The sequence below is a fragment of the Rhipicephalus sanguineus genome, chromosome 4 (genome assembly GCF_013339695.2).
Source record: "Rhipicephalus sanguineus isolate Rsan-2018 chromosome 4, BIME_Rsan_1.4, whole genome shotgun sequence".
NCBI lineage: Eukaryota > Metazoa > Arthropoda > Arachnida > Ixodida > Ixodidae > Rhipicephalus > Rhipicephalus sanguineus.
Genome location: NC_051179.1, coordinates 127,867,029 through 127,888,861, shown reverse-complemented (window position 1 = coordinate 127,888,861; position 21,833 = coordinate 127,867,029). Strand labels below are relative to the sequence as shown.

The 21,833-nt window shown below is 46.5% G+C and overlaps 1 protein-coding gene and 1 long non-coding RNA gene across 10 annotated transcripts in view; one reads left to right on the top strand and one right to left on the bottom strand.

The window, feature by feature from the left end:
* Positions 1-21,833, bottom strand: part of LOC119390669 (gastrula zinc finger protein XlCGF57.1-like) — a 691,222-nt gene that overhangs the window by 629,366 nt on the left and 40,023 nt on the right. Inside the window, exon 4 of one of the 8 annotated variants that reach the window (XM_049415081.1) lies at positions 10,619-10,672. The exons of 6 other annotated variants lie outside the window; for them this stretch is intronic. In XM_049415081.1, the coding sequence (XP_049271038.1) occupies positions 10,619-10,672 (54 nt within the window). Of the gene's footprint in view, positions 1-6,998; positions 10,673-21,833 lie in introns of those variants that run through there. One more of the 8 variants, XM_037658301.2, reaches the window with a different exon arrangement.
* LOC125758202 (uncharacterized) overlaps positions 1-21,833 on the top strand; it is a 189,953-nt gene that overhangs the window by 128,640 nt on the left and 39,480 nt on the right. Inside the window, exon 2 of one of the 2 annotated variants that reach the window (XR_007415966.1) lies at positions 8,382-8,549. This is a non-coding gene — a long non-coding RNA (uncharacterized LOC125758202). Of the gene's footprint in view, positions 1-8,381; positions 8,663-21,833 lie in introns of those variants that run through there. The other variant, XR_007415965.1, reaches the window with a different exon arrangement.

Sequence of the window (21,833 nt, the reverse complement as noted above, 5' to 3'; positions counted from 1 at the left end):
GCGGGAGACACTTGATAGCCTCGACTTTTTTAGGGTCGGGACGTATGCCTTGACTACTGATGACACAGCCTAGGAAGGTCACCACCTTCACGCTGAAAGCGCATTTAGAGCGGTTGAGGGTGATTCCAGAGGAAGCAAGCTTCTTGAGAGTCGTGTCAAGGTTTCCGTCGTGCTCGGCTTGATCGCGGCCAAAGATGAGAATGTCGTCCATGAGGTTGACGACTCCTGTTAGTCCGCTCAGGATTTCGGACATGCGTTTTTGGAAATACTCCGGTGCTGACGTTATGCCGAATGGAAGTCTCGTGAAACAAAAGCGTCCAACTGGCGTAATGAATGTTGTCAGATCTTGGCATGCCGGGGAAAGAGGGATTTGGTGAAAGCCCGAATTTGCATCTAGTCTTGAGAAAACGGTTGCCTCACCTAATAAAGCGAGCGTCTGTTCAACTGACGGGAGGAGAAATCTTTCCCTGAGGATTGAAGAGTTGAGGCGGGTGAAGTCCACGCATATTCGGACACCTCCTGAGGGTTTCACTACCGGATTCCGGCGCACCAGTCCGTAGGGCCTTCTACAGGGCGGATCACTCCTTGTTTTTGCATGCTGATGATCTCCTGCTCGACTGCTTTCCGTAGGGGCACAGGAATGCGCCTTGCCACGGTCACAGAATACGGCACAGCCGCGGGATTGAGGCGAATTGTGTACGCACCCGGCAGCAGACCCAGACCGTTGAAAAGTTCCGGATATCGTTCCTGAACGCGTTCCGTGGCACACAGAAACTTGACGAGTCCCAAGCTTTCGATGGCAGGTAATCCAAGGAGTGGATGCTTCAGCTGCTGCACAACGTAGACGACTTGGTTCGACCTTCGCGACCTCCACGTGATCGTTGCGTCAAATTTTCCGACGACCCGAAGTGCCATTCCGCTCGGTCCTGAGAGGGTTTCGCTTGCTGGCTGGAGATGTTCAGGAATTCCAGCAAACGTAGCCGGGACAACAGAAACTTGGGCACCGGTGTCGATCTTTGCGATCAGTGAATAGCCGTTCAGGTCGACTTCGACAAGCCTTGAGTCGTGCTGAGCGTCGGCTGGTTGGTTTGCGGCCCCAAGAAACATCGCTGAGGTTCCTTGCTCGAGCGTTGAGATGTCTCTTGACGGAACTTTTCTGCAAACACGAGCGAAATGTCCCCTTGTGTTGCACTTTGAGCACTTCTCAGTCTTTGCTGGGCACAGAACGAGAATGAGGCGCTCCACCGCAGTAGCCGCACGATTGACTATTTGATTTCGCGGCGCTGCCATGCGGTCGCGGCTGGCTCTTGCCCTTGCCGCGATGCTTGTGGGAGACGGCGTCGAGACCGGTGTACCCTGACTTGAAAGAGGACGGCTCCCCGGAGGCCTGAAGGAGCTGCTGCTGCTGCTTGTGCACGGACTCCTTTTGGCGTGCCTTAGCGAGCGCCATGGCGAGTGTGAGGTTAGCGTCCATCTGTAGGGCTTCACAGAGCTTCTTGTCGCGGAGTCCAAGTACGAAGCGGTCGCGGATGAGGCGATCCCGCAAGTCACCGTAGTCGCACCTGTCTGTCATGTTGTATAGGGCGGTGACGTATTGGTCGACGGTCTCGGAGGGCTCTTGTTCCCGCCGATTGAAGCACGCTGACTCGTACACGACGTTTCTCGCTTGGACGAAGTGCGAGTCAAACTTCGCCTTGACAAGGTCAAAGTTTTTGCTGTCTTCCGTGGAGAGCGAGAACGTGTTGAAAATTTGTCTCGCTTGGCGACCCATTACGTAGAGCAGAGTTCGCACCTGCATTTCACGCTCTTGGTGGACGAGACCCGATGCAAAGCGGTAGTCGTCGAACTCGAGGATCCATGCAGGCCACTCGGAGGCTTGATCAAACGTAAATGGCTGAGGAGGCTTTAAAGAGAAGCCTGTCGCGGCGTTCGCAGCTGCCGTAGCCGAGTCCGTCATCGTGGTCGTTGGAGACCGTTGAGGACGACGAGAGCAGAGGCTAGAAGAGACGGCAGTAGGATCCCACTTCTGACACCATGTCGTGTGCTCGAGGAGCACGAAAGAAAGCGACTCTCCACACGGCTTGCTGGTAACAAAAAGCCGTTTATTTCAGAGGCGCCCGGACGCGCCTGCTCTCGGGGTGTAAACCGATCCGCGCACCGGGAGGGCGCGATGGGCTGTCCGTCGTTTACTCTACGCGGCGCGTGCGTGTTACAGTAGGCGAGGCGCCATGCCACAAGTATGTATATAGATCTAGGGCTCGCATGAAATCGATTCCCTCAATGCGTGAGAGGATAAGCTTTTTTTTTTAATTTTTTGTTTGCTGTGACCATTTCTCACCCACTAAACAGTATTGTAAGGGTACGCTCGGCGCAATGCAGCATTAGCAACATTCTTTTTTGAAAAAAAATAAAATGCGCTTAATAATATTGCCTTATACCAAGTTTATCAACAGAGTTCCACGCTTCAGTTTTGCGCAGTGGCAAATGATCATGCGACAATTGCCCTCAAGGTATACAGTAAACAGTTATTTTAATAAGTCTTCGATTTCGCTCTCGTGCGTGACACGCTTATAACTCGAAACAACAGATCGAGACATAAACAGCCGAGCAAATAGAAAGGTATGTATGTAGTTTTCAATATCACTGAACATAGCGAACCAAAAAGGTGAAGTATCCTGTTGCATGAGAGCTTTTCCAGCAAAGTTTGTGTAGTTCACTGCAGAAAGGAGTGTTCTTCGAGGGGGGCGAATTCATTCCGCGGCCAACTATGCAGCCACGTACAACGACGCTCTTTGACGTTAATGTTTCCCACACGGAATGCAAAAATATATGAAATTCCCGGAGTAGCTCACCAGCAACGTTCGGTTACTGGTGAGCTACTCTCTGGCATCTGCAAGACGTGTTTAAAAAAGCGAAGAAGTACTTCTAGGGACCGTGGTACTGCTAAATGCCAGGCCGCGCTCTGCATTCAACTCGCCTGCACCCAAAGCGCTTGGAAGGGATATGGCGGCGAGAGGTCACGTGATGCGAGTAAGCCAATCGCGTCGGCGGCGGCGCGGAAAACAGATGCGATACTCTGAACATTTTCTAGTGACTCTACTTCTCACATGCGACGGTGAAATAATTCCACCGCTGCTCTTCCGTTTAATTAAATGTGCAACTCACCTGATATCAGGGCTGTGATGCTGCTGCTCACATGTAGTTGTACGAACTTTTCGAGCAATGAAGCCTGCTATGTATACGTACCACGAAACCGACAAAAGCAAAGAGGCTTTCGGGTAGTGATGCAGAACTATCGGTAAATTGACTATTGATAGCATCGAGTTTTTTTTTTTTGAAAGTATCGATAGTGTTCTGGTTAACCTCCCTGCCTTCCTCTGCTCTTTCTCTCTATCGACAGTCCAATCGGCAGCACCATCGGTAATATTACTAGCGATATTACTGACACGCGTGTTTATTGCTTTGTTTTCATGTATTCGGGTTTCACCCACAAAGACTGTTCGCAGCGTTTGACGCAGACCAAGCCGCAATGTTTGAGAAGCTTCGCGATTGTTTGAGATCATTTTGTTAAGACAACGCGCCGGACGTCAATAGTCAAGTTTATTCGAGAGAACTTGTTTGGGGCAGCGCTAAGAAACACACGGACAAAGACACATAGTAGACGCCACGGGCGCTACTATGTGTCTACTATATGTCTTTGTCCGTGTGTTCCTTAGCGCTGCCTCAAACAAGTTCGACGATGAACCAGCTCGCCCAAACCAAAGTTTTGTTATTTGAGAGCTTACGCGAGCACCAGCGATAACGCTGGAAGGTTCGATGACTGGAGTATAAAAGACGACGCGTTCCACCGATTATGAGATTACTAGACGGCCGGCGACTGTTCTCGCCGCTATCAGCGCGCATCGCTTGTATTTTGAGTTTTGATTTTCTGGGCACAAGTTCACCCGAATAAAGAGCTTCGTATTTCCCAGTCTTTCTGCAGCATTCTTCACCCTCACAACCACATTACAAACTATCCATAGTGGTGCGCATAATGATGCAGTTGCTGGCTGGCCATATTGCCAAAATGTTGTGATAGTGTCCCGTTGCGTGCGTTTTCTGTCGCAATGTGCCACTCGACTTCATGTGACAAACCCCTTTTTTCTTTCAAGCTGAAAACTTCAGTGCAAACCAGGACGAAGGCAAAGAGATGAGACAAGCACTGAAAGTTATGTACCAACTAGGCGCCACCGAAGTGCTTTTTTAGTCTTTTTTAACGGCGATAAAATTTCGTGTGCTGTGCATCTTTAGTTTTGATTGGAGCTTTCGGGTGACGCCTCACTCACATTCGCCGCTGCATGCTGCAATCGACATTTTTCTGCTTTATGGCTTTGCGCTGAAGTATGACAGCATGCAATGAGCTGAAAAAGAACGTGGATACACGTTTCTCTTCATTACAAGTCGAAGCACCGCGCGACCTACGGACTTTGCTTCGAGCTGCGATTCTGTGGAGTGACCCTTGTTCCTGCGAACGGAGAAACTTTATTCGTTATGAATTAGTGGTAAGGCGTGTTTAGTAAAAACCATGCACAAACAGGTGGAAATGTCATAGAGGTAATGCTGCAGCGCGAGGGAGGAGAGGAGAGAAGGCGATCAAACATCTGCGTAAAGAAGGAGAGCGGAAGTAGGCGCAAGCGCAGTGGAGCGCGGACGCCACCACCGCCACCGGACACAGCCCCGAGCAAAAGCTGCTTCGCATCTAAAACTACAGCGCGAGCAGACGCCCCTCGCTTTCCACGCGCGGAAAGTCCACGGGTCCGGCGCAGCAGTTCACCGCAAAAGGCCCACGCGGGACCCGGCGCTTTCCCTTGCTGATGTCGCTGGCAATAGGTTCTGAACTGCTTTCCGCCCGAAGCTTCGCGACCTATTTGTACGACAATGCTCAAATTCCCAAGCAGCACTTTTAGTATGGTACTGCTGCTTCTTTGTCAGCCTGATTGTAAAACTGAACCTGATGCCTTAACATAAGTAAACCTTTTGCTGTTAAAGAACTATGAACCATAACGTAGGCTTGCTTTATCGCTCTCTTTATGGCTAATTGGTACATGACTGTGTAGCACAGTCACTCGATGTAGCCCCTTACTTTGCTATGTAGGTGTGTATGAGTGTATGTGCATGTGCAATTTTATCTCCGTTGCCAGTGTAAGTGGACGTTCTCAAACTGGTAGCCTTGAATTATTCTTTTGTTTTGCAATGATAAGGGTGCTTAGACAATTGCAAGCCTCCTTTGATATTGCTGCTTTGATTCGTGAAAGCGCCTTTATTCTAGATTGTAAGGTCGTTAGTGATACGCACGATAAAACATCCTTAAAGGGGCCCTGCAACACCTTTCTTAGTTATATTGGAATAGTCTCATTATTGATGTATGACTCTTCACGAGTCATATGCCGCAAAAATTTTTCGAATCCGTCAAGTCTAAGTGGTGTTACCAAATTATAGAGATCACGTTCCGCAGCTTTCTCCCTCAACTCAACGTAGCGAGCTCGCGGAAAGCTGCGCGCGGCGTGAAGGGAGGGAGGGAGGACGGAGGTGCGAGGAGGCGACGTCAGCGCCGGCGGCATTTCTTTCTCTCTGGCGTCTCGGCGCCACCACGTGGTCTGTGGCGCCACTTCCGGTCGGCTCGCGCGGTCGTCGTCGAGCGGCGGAGACCATCGCACAGTGTATCGCGCGTGCTTGAAAACTGCGAGTCGGTTTGGTAATGTTGGGTGTACACCTCGAACTGCCGTAGTGTTTTCATCGCTCTGCCAACCATGGATGCAAACTTGCGTGCGCGTTTGGAACGAATGACAGCTGAGATGGGTTTCTACCCACACTCCGATACACCGCCTCGTCGCACTGCTCGCGCTTGAATCGTATTCAACGCGGCAAAGCTGAGTGCACCCTTCTCCCAGTGGCGGTACTTCGATGCTGTTTGCTCTTCGAATGCGGGCGCACAGCGAGTGCGGGCTGACAACAAAGAACTAAAGACTAGAAGAAAGGATCGTGGGGCATCGGGCCGGCGCGGACCCATCCCCCGGCTGTCTGCAGCTACCGTGAAAATGCGAGTCTGCTTGGTTGCTGTGTCGCGGTTTCTCGGGAACCTGAGACTACGGGGAGGATACGCCGAGGTACGGCTCGATGACATACTGAACAGACAGCGAACGGCGGAGCCGATCGCACTGTGTATCGCGCGTGCTTGAAAACTGCGCGTCGGTTTGGTAATGTTGGGTGTGCACCTCGAACGCCGTAGTGTTTTCATCGCTTTGCCAACCATGGAAGCAAACCTGCGCGCTCGTTTGGAACGAATGACAGCTGAGATCGGTTTCGGCCCATACTCCGATACACCGCCTCGTAAGACGGCACTGGCAGACGACCCCGAAGCGCCGCCATTACCGGACGCCAGCACTGCTATCGGAGACATGCTGCACGGCTGCCTCGGTCGGTCGTGAGAACGTGCCGACGATGCAGTTCTCAGCTGACGAGGCAACACTCGAACGGCTGCCACGACGGCAACCGGCGATGGTCAAAAGCACAGAAATATTCACGTTTTCGGCACTGCGCATGGCGAAGAAAACGGAACCACGCAACTACGAGCAGACGAGCTGTCGGTGAGACTGGAAGTGCTAATATTAATGTTTGTTCGGTGTTTTTAACGCGATAACATAATATAAACATACATATTATCTACTTATTGAACTCAAAATTAACAACGAAAGTAATAATGAGGGTGTTATCGTGATTATAACATCAGCCAAAGGTGGAACTGCCGACAATCGCGTCATATTTTGCGGACTAATACATCATTTGTCGAGAGAAGAGGGAGCGATTTTCAGCTGACTTTGAGAATTTATTGTAAATTCCAGGCCGTGCGCATCGCTATAATATTTGGCTCGCGTGTTCTCGGGAGCCTCGACTACCGATCGGCAGCGCTTTTTGAGCATGCTCGAAAAGTGTTGCAGGGCCCCTTTAAGGGTGTAAAGTGATCTACTCTGTAAGCTTTATTTCCTATCCTGATCTAAATGAACTCAAAATTTATTCTTCTTACATTTCCATGGCGCACATGTATACAGCACAGCACAGCAATAGCATCACTTGATATCTGAACACTTGAGATCTAAACATATACGTAAGGGGGGCACTTTACAAAGTGCAAAGAAAAAAAAAGTCATTTTTATTATTTCACCTCCTCACCTTCCTCCATTGCATTCACTTTTCATAATCCAGCTATGATGAAGTGTTCAGAGGGTCTGCTTCCAAAGTGGGAGGCACAAGCTATGATTCCCAGTGCCTGTGGACACTCACTAGTTTTTAAAGACGATAGCCTTTCTTGGGATACTTGAAGGCAAAAATTTTGGTTGTCTGTCTGTCTGTCACACGATTCTGAACGCCCAGCCATCTTGAACTGGTAGCTGCATTGATACTTGCAAACATTGTCAATTAAAAAGAAAATATTACGCGTACCTGAGGCGCAACATCACTATGCAAGTATTATATGGTGTGTTCCTCTACTAGAAAATACATATAAGTAATTCTAAAGACCCTAGTGTTTCTTAGGCTGCCCTGAAAATGCGACTATGCACAAAAAAAAAAAACTCTGCCGACAATATGGTGCTGCCACCTGAAAGTGGCCCTGGCTTCTGCACAAGCTCATGTTTCCAGACGCCACTGTCAGATGGCGTCCATATCTGATGCAGCGCCTCCTCTATTTTATCAATGCCAGCCAGATGCGGCCAATTCAACATGGAGGAGGCGCTGCCTGAGGCAAGGCAAAACATAAATGGCAGAAGACTATCATTTTTCGTCGACATTTCCAGTGAAGCAGGAAGTATTGCAGCCAATTTTTGTTTTTCTGAAGCAGAGTTATGCCGCCCAGGTTCTCATTAGTGTCAATACTCAAGTAGAAGTGATTTAGAATAACACATGCATTTCTCCAACCCATAAAAAAGCATGGCGCAACATCGTTCGTGAAAGGGGACATGGAAGTGAAAGGTGTTAGAGGAATGAAGAAGCCACTTTCACGAGAAATGAGTGCCCAGAACACTGAACACCAGGCTGGGGTACCTTCTCTGCCCACTAGAGTGGGTGCCCAGCTGCACTGGCAGTGAAACCAAAAACCTACCGAAAAAGCTGGCATTTGATTCCCACTCCCTTTTACTTCTTCTCTTCCCTACCATGTCTACGTGCCATTCTCGCTAGCAAATTGCCAAACCAAGTGTCTTTCTTCACCTTACACCAAGCACACTGTCAACCTTAACAAACTCCGCCGTCCCTGCAAGACCACCCCATCTTTATAGGAAGCCTTTAGGTCCCAAACTCATTCATGGCTTCTCCTTCTTATGATCACGGGACATGTGGTTTGTGAGCCTGTATTTTCGTGAAAAAGATGCATTGCAGTGGACACAAGAGTAGGGACGCTGTCCGGTGTGAGTACGGATGTGCAGGACAAGGCCATTTCTCCGAGGAAAGGATGCACTGCAGTGAACACAGGAAAAGGGACGTTTTTCTGTGTGAGTACGGATATGTCTCATGAGGTGGAATTTCTGCACAAAGGATGCACCACAGTGGACACAGGAAAAGGGACGCTGTCCTGTGTGAATGCGCATGTGGTGAACAAGCTCGCCTTTCATCATAAATGATGCATTGCAGTGGACACACAAAAACGGACGCTCTCCTGTGTGCATACGGATGTGTCTCATGAGGTGGCATTTCTGCAAAAAGGATGCATCGCAGTGAACACAGGAAAATGGACGCTCAACTGTGTGAGTGCGCATGTGGTCACTGAGTTGGTCTTTCTGCGAAAAGGATGCATCGCAGCGGACACAGGAAAAGGGACGCTCTGCTGTGTGAGTACGCATGTGGTCATTGAGAGAGTCTTTCTGCGAAAAGGATGCATTGCAGAGGACACAGGAAAAGGGATGCTCTCCTGTGTGAATGCGCATGTGGTCAGTGAGGGTGCCTTTTCGAGAAAAGGATGCATTGCAGTGGACACACAAGAAGGGACGCTCTCCTGTGTGAGTGCGCATGTGCTCATTGAGTTTGTCTTTTCGCGTAAAGGATGCATTACAGTGGACACAGGAAAACGGACGCTCTCCTGTGTGAGTGCGCATGTGCTCATTGAGTTTGGCTTTTCGCGTAAAGGATGCATTACAATGAACACAGGAAAAGGGACGCTGTCCTGTGTGAATGCGCATGTGCTCAACAAGGCGGGCTTTCGTCATACACGAGAAATTGCAGTGGACACACAAAAAGAGACGCTCACCTGTGTGAGTGCGTATGTGGTCATTGAGTTGGTTTTGCTGCAAAAAGGATGCATCGCAATGGCCACAGGAAAAGGTACATTCTCCTGTGTGAGTACGCATGTGGTCACTGAGTTGGTCTTTCCGCGAAAAGGATGCGTCGCAGTGGACACAGGAAAAGGGACGCTCTCCTTTGTGAGTACGCATGTGGTCATTGAGAGAGTCATTTCGCGAAAAGGATGCATTGCAGAGGACACAGGAAAAGGGATGCTCTAATGAGTGAGTGCGCATGTGATCATTGAGGGTGCCTTTTCGAGAAAAGGATGCATTGCAGTGGACACACATAAAGGGACGCTCTCCTGTGTGAGTGCGCATGTGCTCATTGAGTTTGGCTTTCCGCGTAAAGGATGCATTACAGTGGACACAGGAGAAGGGACGCTCTCCTGAGTGAATGCGCATGTGCTCAACAAGGCCGGCCTTTGTCACATACGATAAATTGCAGTGGACACACAAAAAGGGACGCTCACCTGTGTGAGTGCGCATGTGGTCATTGAGTTGGATTTTCCGCAAAAAGGATGCATCGCAGTGGACACAGGAAAAGGAAAACTCTCCTGTGTGACTGCGCATGTGGACGCTGAGGGTGCCTTTTCGTAAAAAGGATGCATTGCAGTGGACACACAAGAAGGGGCGCTCTCCTGTGTGAATGCGCATGTGCTCATTGAGTTTGTCTTTTCGCGTAAAGGATGCATTACACTGGACACAGGAAAAGGGACGCTCTCCTGTGTGAATGCGCATGTGCTCATTGAGTTTGTCTTTTCGCGTAAAGGATGCATTACACTGGACACAGGAAAAGGGACGCTCTCCTGTGTGAGTGCGCATGTGGTCATTGAGGTTCTCTTTCCGTGAAAAGGATGCATTGCAGTGGACACAAGAAAAGGGAGGCTCTCCGGTGTGAGTGCGCATGTGCTCATTGAGTTTGTCTTTTCGCGTAAAGGATGCATTACACTGGACACAGGAAAAGGGAGGCTCTCCGGTGTGAGTGCGCATGTGGTCATTGAGAGAGTCTTTCTGCGAAAACGATGCATTGCAGCGGACACAAGAAAAGGAATGCTCGCTGGTGTGAATGCGCATATGCTCAACAAGGTGGGTTTCTATCACAAACGATGCATTGCAGTGGACACAGGAAAAAGGGTGCTCTCCTGTGTGGGTGCGCACATGAGCCAAGAGCTTGGAATTGTGAACGAATGCAGCTGGACACAAGTGGCACTGTAAGGTGGGTGTGTCCATATGCTTCCGAAGGTGTCTGTTCATAGTTGACTTCTCCAGCATCACACGGATGCCCTGTTGGCAGGAGTGCCGTTGACCTTGTACAGACGCCAGTGAGGAAGACTGCTCCAGTGACTCAACAAACAAGGAACCTGCAAAGCCATCGAACGCACACTAAGGCAATGCAAATTATGTGCCATGGAGAACTGGATTGCAATAGGAGACAATATACAATGGTTGCTCTAGATGTAAGTGAAGAAGACGATCATCTGGTCTCACTAAAATCAAAGCTACTCTTATGGCAAAGCACACTGACCCAGCAAATTTCACAAAAAATTATATCTTGCTGCACATGAAAGCTATGATTAATACATGCAGACAGCAGGTGCTAAAAAAACAGAATTTGATTTACATGTTATTCTGGTGCTATATCTAAGCGTGAAATGTCTTTGTGCATGCAATAATAAACACTAAGCCATAGGAATATGAATAAAACACTGCACAACAAAAGATCCACTTCATGTTCCAACACATGAACCATAAAAAAGTAAAATATGAGTAAAATAAGTTAGAATGATATGAAGAACACTAATAAAAAAGTCGCAGTTTCACCGGAAGGACGAAGCAATGAATGCGATAGCAACAAATTGTAGTATTATACGAAGTGAGGGTGGCAGCTAACTGTTTGGTATCCGATCTCGTGTAACTACAAAACGCCGGTGTAAGAGAATACTGTCACTCCAGGGAGAGATGCTCTGTGTGTATAGTCATTTCGCGTTCAGAGCGCAGCACATTGAAGGATATATGAGCCGCCCTCTGTGATGCTTGTCGAGATAGCGCGTGTGCCAGCGATCGCGACCGCTCCTTTAGATTCAAAGCTTAAAGTTGCTGCTTGCGCGACACCCCCCACCCCGCGGCAGACCTCCCAAGCAGGGTGACGTTATCGCATGCACCCTCCAAGCGACAGAAACGGGCCGGCTCGTTTGATGTCTGCTTTGGCCGTGTTCGTCGCCCCACTCGCGCGCTTTTACCCGAGGTAGGACATAAGATGCGCGGGGAGATCTTATCAATTTAGGACTTCACACGGCACATGACGGCGATGGCAACAGCGACGGAAAAAACCCGTCGAGACTGTCCATATAATTGCTATCCCAATAAAAAAATATTTGTAAGAGTTTCAGTGGCATGACGATTTTTCTTTATATTACTATCACAGTTTACACCTTTCCCACTAATGTCTCTATAATGCGTCAATGAAAGCATATGATACCAGGAAATAGTCACCAGGAAATAATGACAGCGATTCCGTTTACATATCGTTATTTACATCTTGCAGTGTAAAATCCAAGTGCCATTACTCAACATTGCAGTAACTTATCTAGAAAACGCTTTTTCTCAGCACAGACACATAAAAACAAAAGTGTGCATTAATAAATAGCTATTGTGAACTGGTGCCTTGAAAGACAAGCACAATTTCTTCATTTTGATGATTCAAATTTAAACATTGCAATGAAATCCATGAATTGCTTCACAAATTCAATCGTCTAAGATGGCAGAAAGTTTATAGTCTATTTTATATATTTCACCAATCTGAAGTAGCAGTCTAGGCATGGTCACACCACTTACACAATCCCAAGCTCAAAATGGATTAGGCCACAACATAAGTGAGAAATGGCAAATGATTTTAAAGAAGAGGCTGTTGCAATGGCCCGTCTGGAAATATCCAAAACATGCAATTATTAGGTCATAAATTAGGAGGAATACAACCACCTACAGCAGCACACAGACGACTCGTAAACGAGCACAAGCAACAGGTTACACCTAAACATACTTTTACCCTTGGTATCAATCAGGTTTGGACGTTAGAAAGCCCTTGATGAACTACATTTGCGATTATTGACAATGAGCGACTACTTCTTCAGTAACTAATTTGGCAAAACTAGTTACTTTTTCTTAAAGACAAGCTCTATGTATACATAGGGCAATACCAACAGGTACATTTTAATTTGGCAGGAAATATAGAACTGAACAGCTGTAGTAGTGCGATGCGGCAGCATGTGCGCTACGAATGTCCAGTGGACCAAACCAATGCACTCAGTACTTTTTTATTCATTGTAGCACAATATATGTGGGTAGACTACAGTAGAATCTCGATGATGCGAATCTTGTGGGGTTACAAAATTCGTATCACTGAAAAATATGTCAAACTGTTATACCTAGTTGCCTAGGCACTACCTAGAATGCCTGACATGTGACAAAAAGAGAAACCTTGTGTATGCTTTTATTTATTGTTCCTGAGGGCTGGAGGAATTTAGAAGAAAGAATACAGTTACAACTCAGCATGTATAATGGACTACTTATCTTTTCATGACATGTTCATAAAACACGAGACATTTCAACCTAAGCACAACAAACATATTTACAATTTCAAAAAAAAAAAAACTGCAGATAAGTGTGTTGAAATATCCGCTATTTCATTGAATCACATATTTCAAATTGTTGCCTAATTAAATTAATTGAAGCTACCGCAGGCACCTGTGGTGAAACTGTTAAACTAGCATGCATGTGGTTTTTTGCTGACAGACACACCTATCAAATCGTGTGCTGCATTGCAGAGTGTGCAAACCGGTATGCCGGCAGACAATCGTGGTAGTAAAGAATGTGAGGCCCTCTCTGTTATCGTGCAAGCAATCACTATACGTGAGAAGTGTGGTGTTGTTGCTGGTTTTGGGATGCCACAGAAAAGAAAGTAGCTATCCTAACATGCTTAAGAGATAATGTGATGTTTTTGCCACAAATAAAGTGTGTTTAGTGAAAGCACTGCTTGCTCTCAAACAATTTTTGAATTTAAATAGCTGATTACTTCTTTAAGGCTAGTCACACTCAACTGCAGCACCACTACTGACTAAATATAAAGTCGAGCGGATGCTCTCTCTGATAAAACAAACTCACAAGACTTCTGTTTTAACCAATACATAGTGGTGACTGCTGCATGAGGTCTTTCTAGTTCCTTCAAACGCAAGCAAGATGGTGCGAAACAGAAAATGTGCCAACCAGGAACAAAGCTGTCACAATACTGGTGCACGTGGCATTAATATTCTGGTGTTTCATGACAATGTGCTGTTTGTACCCCACTGGCACGTTTTATGGCTTTGCAGTGTGAGGTGTGCAGCTTTGACACGGCTCAAATGGCCCGATTACACATGCGCTGCTCGTTCATGTGTGTGGGTGTGCGGGGTTTCTTCAGTAAACATTTAGTTTTCAAGTCGAGCGTTTGTCCTGTCTGGTTGTTCTTTGCTGTCTTTATTTTTTTCGCTGGTTTCTTCTTCAGAATAAATTCACAAGACTTCTGTTTAACCAAATCATAATGGTGACTTCTGGATGAGGTGCTGCTAGTTTGCTCGAATATAATGTATGCAAGATGGCGCAAAACAAAAAAAAAATGTGCCAGCCTTGAACAAAGCTGTCAAAGTACTGGCTGTTGCTTCACTTGCATGAAGGCTACACCAGTGGTATAAATGTGCCAACTTATTGTACTTTGCGAACCTTTGGGAGCCATACGTAGAAGCTACAAGTGCTAGTGAAAATGTGAAATCGTCTAATGTACAGATTTATGCACAAATGCACACTGAATCTGAGTATCACAGGGAGCTTCCCACAGCATCACTTCTACCTTGAGAAAGGCCGAAGTAATGGCACACTATACATAGGGTGGTGACTACCACTATCTCGCATGGAGCACAAGTTGTCTTGCTTGGAGCCTCCGAGTTTGCTCAAGGATGTTTTTAATGTTTCACAGAATGTTAATAGCCGCATATTGATGCAACATTAAAGCAGTTTGTAATTTGTAGCGTGGATGTAGAAGCTTCAACTAAATGTAGCCCATTGGAGCAATTGTAGCAGCATTCCCATCACTGCACTCTGTTTGAGAAAACAATTCCCACGACCCTCTCCTGCGTTTCTGCAGCTTGTACCAGAACTGTCCTCTTCTGCTGCGAAGTGACCTAATGTCACCCATTAGCAGCATTAGGTAGCACTGACTGGCTCAATTGGTCCTCGGCACTAGAAAATTGCACCTTGGCCTCGTGGTGATGCTATTATGGCTGTGCAGTTATCGTGCCTGTCGTATATTTGTTTGACTCGCCAATGTCTCACACCGCGCTTACCCGTGTGCAAGATGGTGGGATGGTGCAAGCAAGATGGTGGGAAGCAAGATGGTGGGAAACAGAAAATGTGCCAACCATGAACAAAGCTGTCACAATACTGGTGCACGTGGGCATTGATATTTTGATGTTTCATGAAAATGTGCTGTGTGTACCACACTGGCACGTTTTATGGCTTTCTAGTATGAGGCGTGCAGTTTGACACTGCTCAGATGGCCTGATTACACATGCGCTGCTGGTTCATGTGTGTGGGCGTGCGGGCTTTCTTCAGTAAACATTTAGTTTTAAGTCGAGTGCTTGTCCTGTCTGGTTGTTATTCTTCGCTGTCTTTGTTTATTTTTCGCTGGTTTCATCTTCCGAATAAATTCACAAGACTTCTGTTTATCCAAATCATAATGGTGACTTCTGCATGAGGTGCCGCTAGTTTATTCCGATAACGCATGCAAGATGGTGCAAAACAAGGTGTGCCAGCCTTGAAAAAAGCTGTCACAGTACTGGCTCTTGCTTCACTTCCACAAAGGCTACACCAGTGGTACAAATGCGCAGAGTTGTTGTACACTGTGAACCTTTGGGAGCCATACATAACTACAAATGCCAGCGAAAATGTGAAATCTTCCAATGCACAGAGTTATACATGAGTGCACACTGAATCTATCACAGGAAGCTTCTCATAGCATCACTTCTACCTTGAGAAAAGCAGAAGTGATGATATTTTACATAGGGTGGTGAAAACCACTATTAGCGTGGACCACAAGTTTTCTTGCTTGTAGCCTCCAAGTTTGCGCAAGGCTATTTTTACTGTTTTACAGAATGTTGATGGCCGCATATTGGAGTAATGTTAGAGGAATTTGTCATTTGTAGCGTGGATGAAGAATATTCAACTAAATGTAGCATATTGGAGCAATTGCAGCAGCATTCCCATCACTGCACTCCGTTTGAGAAAACAATTCCCACGCCCCTCTCCTGCATTTCTGCAGCTTGTCCCAGAACTGTTCTCTTCTGCGGCCAAGTGACCTAATGTTACCCATTAGCAACATTAGGCACTCTCAATTGGTGCTCTGCGCTAGAAAATTGCACCTTGGTCTCGTGGTGATGCTATTATGGCTGTGCAGTTATCGCGCCTGTTGTATATTTGTTTGACTCGCCAATGTCTCCCACTGCGCTTACCCACCATGGCACTTGCGAGCAACTGACCCAATCGACATGTGGAGGAAGCCTGCCTCAGTCATTGGCTGCATGCCAATGAAGTAAACGGTGACGTAGTGTTATGTTCCTGATTTGGAGTAGTAACGACGTTGGGCTACGCCACCCCTCTGAGCGGCGGAGAAAGTTGGCAAGGCAGATTGAGAAACAGACACCAGCTGAAATGGTTGTTATGTATATCCCCCGCAGCTTACTAATGCACTTATTCCAAAATTCTTGCGGCAGCATAGTCTTATCAGCCAAGTGCACAGTTATCTCTGAATCACAAATTTTGGGCTGTGGTTACCACAGAGTTTCCTAAAGTTAACTAGAGGGGACTCTGGCGCTGCAATCGTTCAGCCACCATGAGAATGATGGGTAGTACACGGATTTGCCTAGTCTTTGTCATTGCGGGCTTCGAACACACTTGTGGCTTTGTTTATTGCTGTGTTTTGGTTTTCTTTCGGATAAAAGAATGGATCGTTGTGAACTTCGTGACCCAATTTGAATTGGTGAGCCTCAAAAAGTTGAAGTGGTGAAGTGCAACTGCTGACTTTTGGTGAACTTCATTTTGCAACAAAGCAGACGCAGGCGACAACGCAGAGCCAAACGGAGCCAAAAGAACGAAGTTTAGATAAATCTGTGTACTGCCCATCATTCCCATGCTAGCTGAAGCGCCATGCATTGCAGCTCCCATAGACACTAGCGCCACAGTTCCCTCTAGTAAGTACTGTAGGAAACTCTATGGTGGTTACAGTCGATCCCGGATATATGAAACTCTGGATTTTTCTAATTATTGGCTATATCGAACAATTGAGAAATCCCCTTGAACATCCCATGCAGAAGTATAACGCTGGTCCACACGTATATCTAACACCTGCACAGTGAAACATCCTATATATCGAACGCGTCGCCATGTTTTCCGGAGGCCGATAGCCGAGGGCACCAACATGAGATGAATACAAAGCGATTCGGTAGCCTCGCCACAATGTTCACATTCCCTAACTTGTCTGTTCACGCACGATGGCATGAGTGCCAAAAGGATGGCCTTCGAGATCTGCAACTTAGTGACGTATTTCAGTTAACAAGCACAGCTCTCGGAGGCTCTTGCTATGCTCTGCAGCAGCTGCTGCTACAAAGCCACAAGTGCCATCGCGAAGGTGGAACCAATGCAACAGTGGGGACTTGATCGGTCGCAGTTTTTGTGCAGTGTTGTCTCTTGCAACGTTGTTGACTCGTGTACTTCTCGCTTTGTTCCTGATAAATCCTGAGTAGGCAGTCAAACTAAATATTTACCCACTTGTAGCGATAAAAATGATGACTGGTGCTTGAAATGATGTCAAGCAAAGCACTGTCATGAACTGTTTCCTTGTGGGGTTTGGTGCCAGGTCGCGACATTGTGTGTGTCATGAGTGCTGACAATGGTGTACGGTACCTCAGTGAATTGGGACTTATTAGCATTTCCGAGCACCATTATTAGCACTTTCGAACGGGGTCACAGTGAGCAGCATCATCGGTGCAGATGATGGTGTAGCTGTTTTTGACTCCATCAATGTCGAAATCATGGCTGATGTTGCCAGTGCCGCAGAAGTGAGCCCGAGTGGTGATGAAGATGCCAATGCCACCGGTAAACAACCTTCTACCACACAACAGAGCTTGCATCGGTGTTCAGCATCATTCACTGCTGTTGGGGCACAATGGAAGGTGCTGAATTTGCTTATTCCGAAAGCTTCAATGATACTGGGGGATGCCTCAATGAATTTAACGGCACAAAAGAAGCAAGACATGTTTATGAACTATTTTCATCCAAAATAACATGCAATAACTAACAAAATAAGAAGTTGTCACCTTGTTCTTTAGAACATTGTGAGTGAATCGGCACGTTAGCACTTCTTACACTTTCTGAAAAACCATCTCGAGCCCTGTGATGCATACTTATAAGCCTTAAATATGCATATTTTGTACATTTCAAATTATCAATGTATCCGGGATCAACTGTATTTACTGGCCCTTTAATGGAAAAGTAAACAGGTTTCCAAAAAAGTCAAGTTATAAGCACCCTTTGGTGCTATCGTATACCCTGAAAACTTATATCGACAAGAAATTTTACCAAAAACGCGTTAGCAAAAAAAAAAAAAAAGACAAAGAAAAGCTTCGACCTGCTAATGGGCGGCACGCAATGAATCCAGCGGGCACCCTTATTGGTGGAGCACACTGCGACATCAATGCAGGGGCCTAGAAGAGCCCGGCGCAAAGAGACCGTTTCTGGCCAGGTACTGCAACTACCTCTCAGACAATTTGGTAGAGTTCAGTGGACCCTGATCTGAAAAACGTATCCCGTCCAGTCTATCACAATGTGACTCTACCCTGCTGGTCCGTCTGTGGCTTGGAGTGGCCTCCTCAAATGCCTATTCATTTATTATTGGAATGGCTGAGAGCTCATCATGTGAAGTAGAGCACTGCACGGGCCGTGATTCCCGGCCCGGGTCCGGCCTGGGCCTGAAACTCGTTCAAGTTTACCCGCTCGTACCCGGCCTGGTGACTCAAAGCGAGGCCCGGCCCGAACCAGAGAAAATCTTACGCTTACCCGGCCCGGCCTGACCCGACCGCAGATCAGGCCCAACAGGGGCCCGAGCGAATGATCTAAGTGGTGTTGCCCGTACATGGAATCGACAGCAAGACGTTTCAAGTGACAAATGTCTACTCTTTGTTCGTGCATGTTTCGCTAACAATTACACTTTAACCTATGGTAATTTCTTGTAAAAAGCGGCTCACGGTAGAAACATGTAGCCATATTTATTACCTCCGTTGTAAATACACTATCCTAGATAAAAATTATAACGCAACGCGTGCACCACACATACTTTTAGTAATATGTATATAAGCAGCCCAAAGAGAGAAAAAAAGACTATTTGGCAAAGCATACTTTTCATATATCACACCACTGCTAGTACAGTCTTTTTTTGTCTGTGGCATAGTTTATAGTTTATTTTTTCACATGTTATTCTCCCAAAAATAAATTATCAAGCGATTCCGGCTTGAAACACGCCAAACGCTGTTGCATCACATATCAAGCCACGCTAAAGTTTCTTGTGCTGCTTGCGCTAGCCGCAGGTGCACACATCTGCCTTGCGGATTGTGAAGGCGTCAGCAGCCGTTCTTACCTTCCACCACTGGACAACTTTAGGATACATTTGTGGACCTCTGCAGAATGAATATAGTAGCTGTCCACCTCATCCATTCATTTCTCTCGTTCGCGAACAACGTGCCACTCTTCAAATTATGTTCAAAACTCCTCCTTGAGGGCTTCTTCCAGTTTTCAGCAGTGTATGTTATGCACGGTTTGCACTATGCTGTTCTTTTTCATGTTCTAATGGTGTATGCCTTCCTAACGATGTAGTACCGGCAGAAGGTGGCCATTGGGTTACCCGGGTAGGACTGGCTGGAGATGGATGAAGCGATTTCGGTCTATTTTCGGGGTTCGTTCCAGTTTGGTAATAAAGGCACGAATAAGCTTCTCGAGGCTTACTTATTGGATGCATGTGGTTCGACGTAAGGGGGACATCACCCGGTACGATGGACCTATGCTAATCCTGCACATTCCAACTCTGTTGCGGCAGTATCATGTAGCTTTCTCGGGCTGCATGCGGCCCGCAGGTCTATCGCTACTGTCTTCGTGCAATTTTTTTTCTTTATATGTATGTTCCGGAGCTACACAGGCATGACAGGTCTAAAAGCATTTTTTTTTTTTTTTTTCGTGAGGCACTCCCTGCGGTCACCATGTGTTGATACATAACCGTGAAACAAAACTATATTTCAGAATCAGCGGCCAGATTTTAGTCCATTTGGAGATAGGTATCTATATGTTGTTGGAATCCTGCCGCCAAATTCCCTTCAGAAATGACCCATATATGAGATATGGGAAAGGTCTTCTTTCAAATGGCAACGTGAGCAGACATTCTGTCCCCCCGATCCCCGCTCCTACCTCATCACTGTCCTGGCCCTGGCGGGAGTAAAATTTCATGAATGCAGCCCGTTAGCTGAGGTGAGTTCGAGAACCCTGATCAGTGTTGCGGAATGGGCGCCTACATTCCATTCCAATTCCATTCCGGGGAATTAAAACTTGCCGCACTTCCATTCCTTTCAATTCCTCGGAATGAAAAAACTTTGCCCATTCCCACTCCGGGAATGGCCGGACAGTTCAATTCCATTCCTGTAATTCCTCAACGTAGGAAAGACATCTTGATAGTTTTATCGAGTTAAGAATGAACGCCCCATAAAGCCGATGTCATCAGATGCATTAAGAACTGCAAAAGTACGCAAAACAAGTTACCAAGGTCGACGGATAGTAGCTTGGTGATATATCTCGTGCAGTACAACCGCCCTACTAATTCCCATACGGGCAGTTCTCCCGCTACCTATAGTATTTGCATGGTTAGCATGTTTGAACGAATGGTGATGTTTTATTATTGTTTAAGCTTAAATGTGTTATTGCTAAAATGACGACATAGCGTATTTTTATGCTGACCAATGTATAGTGTTCAAGAAGACTAAGCAGTTTTGCCACATGTCTGGAGCGGTCGTGAATATGGAGAAAACTAAAATTTGGAACAAAACCCTCTAGATCTGCTGGTATTGGTTCGAACAGTGCACCACTCGGGCACCTTGTGCCTTTGCATCGAATACGGAACACTGGGCCGCACTGCTTGTCAGCACTCACGTTTGTAAAGCGCGCCTCGCAAGCATGGATGGGGTGAGGAGAACTTTCTATGTTCGCCTGTGCACAGGTATGCGATGTCTTCCTTGTCGCAAAGGTTATGTACGTGTGTTAGGTATAAACTGCTCATGAGATAAAGATTTGGCTGTGCATAGAGTATTCGCCAATTTCGTGGGAGGGGTATCAACAGGAACCAACGCGCAGGTTCCCAGCTACACTAACTTATGCCTCAATTTCTCTTTTAAAAATTGGCAGATCGCTCACACTTTTACACCACACCTACCCTTGGCTCTGGCTAACAAAAGGTGGACCTAGAGAATGCGTTGTGGCCTTCGACTTCGAAAAAACATGTACTCAGGCCTACATGACTAATATGAGTATGATATACAGTAGTAGCAATTAAGGATGTAGGAAAATACGTTCCTCCCCAATGCCCTCTTTGCTTTATTGTTCAAGTCGAGGCTCTGACTTACTAACGTTTGAAGTTTGAAAAACAGCACATAGACGAAAAGGTGCTCTATTTTTGGAAAAACACGTAATTCTATTCCCATTCCATTCCGTGCAAAATGCGCTTAATTCCATTCCCATTCCATTTCCACTCCATTCCAGGGTCGCGAAAATGTGGAATGATTCCGGAGGTATTCTAATTCTGGAGTGGTAACTCCGCAACACTGACCCTGACATATAACGTAACAAGACGACAGCTCATGACGTTAACAATGTGGGCACACAAAGCAGGCTGTGCACATATATCTCGTGTCACATGACCACTGGAAACCGTGAAGAAAAAAAGAATGGGTCTTTATAGGGATTTTATGTAATGATACCCCACGCAGTCCTTGTGTTTTAGTGAAGGGCTGCAACTTTCAAGAACGTTTCTCCGCTTTGGAGCTCTGTGATCGTTCTTGCGATGAAAAGTTAGAAGTATAAATTTATTATATTACATTTATTACTGCGAATACAAAATAACATTTCAGATATAAAATAATAGCGAATGCAGCTAATAAAGCACGGAATAGAGAAATGTTAACTATATAAGCATCTCGTCTATTTACTTTTAGCTCGCTCGTTTAAGATAAGTCAGGTAGCCCCATATGCAAGAAGCAAGAGTAGTTCATTACTTGACCCTCAAGAAACTTCTTCAAATAGCCTGCCCCAGATAAAAAAAAAAACGTTTTTTGTTTTTAACGCGATAGCGTTAGAGCGCTCGTATCGCAGAAATTCCGCCGTCGCCGCCAGCATCGGTGTCGG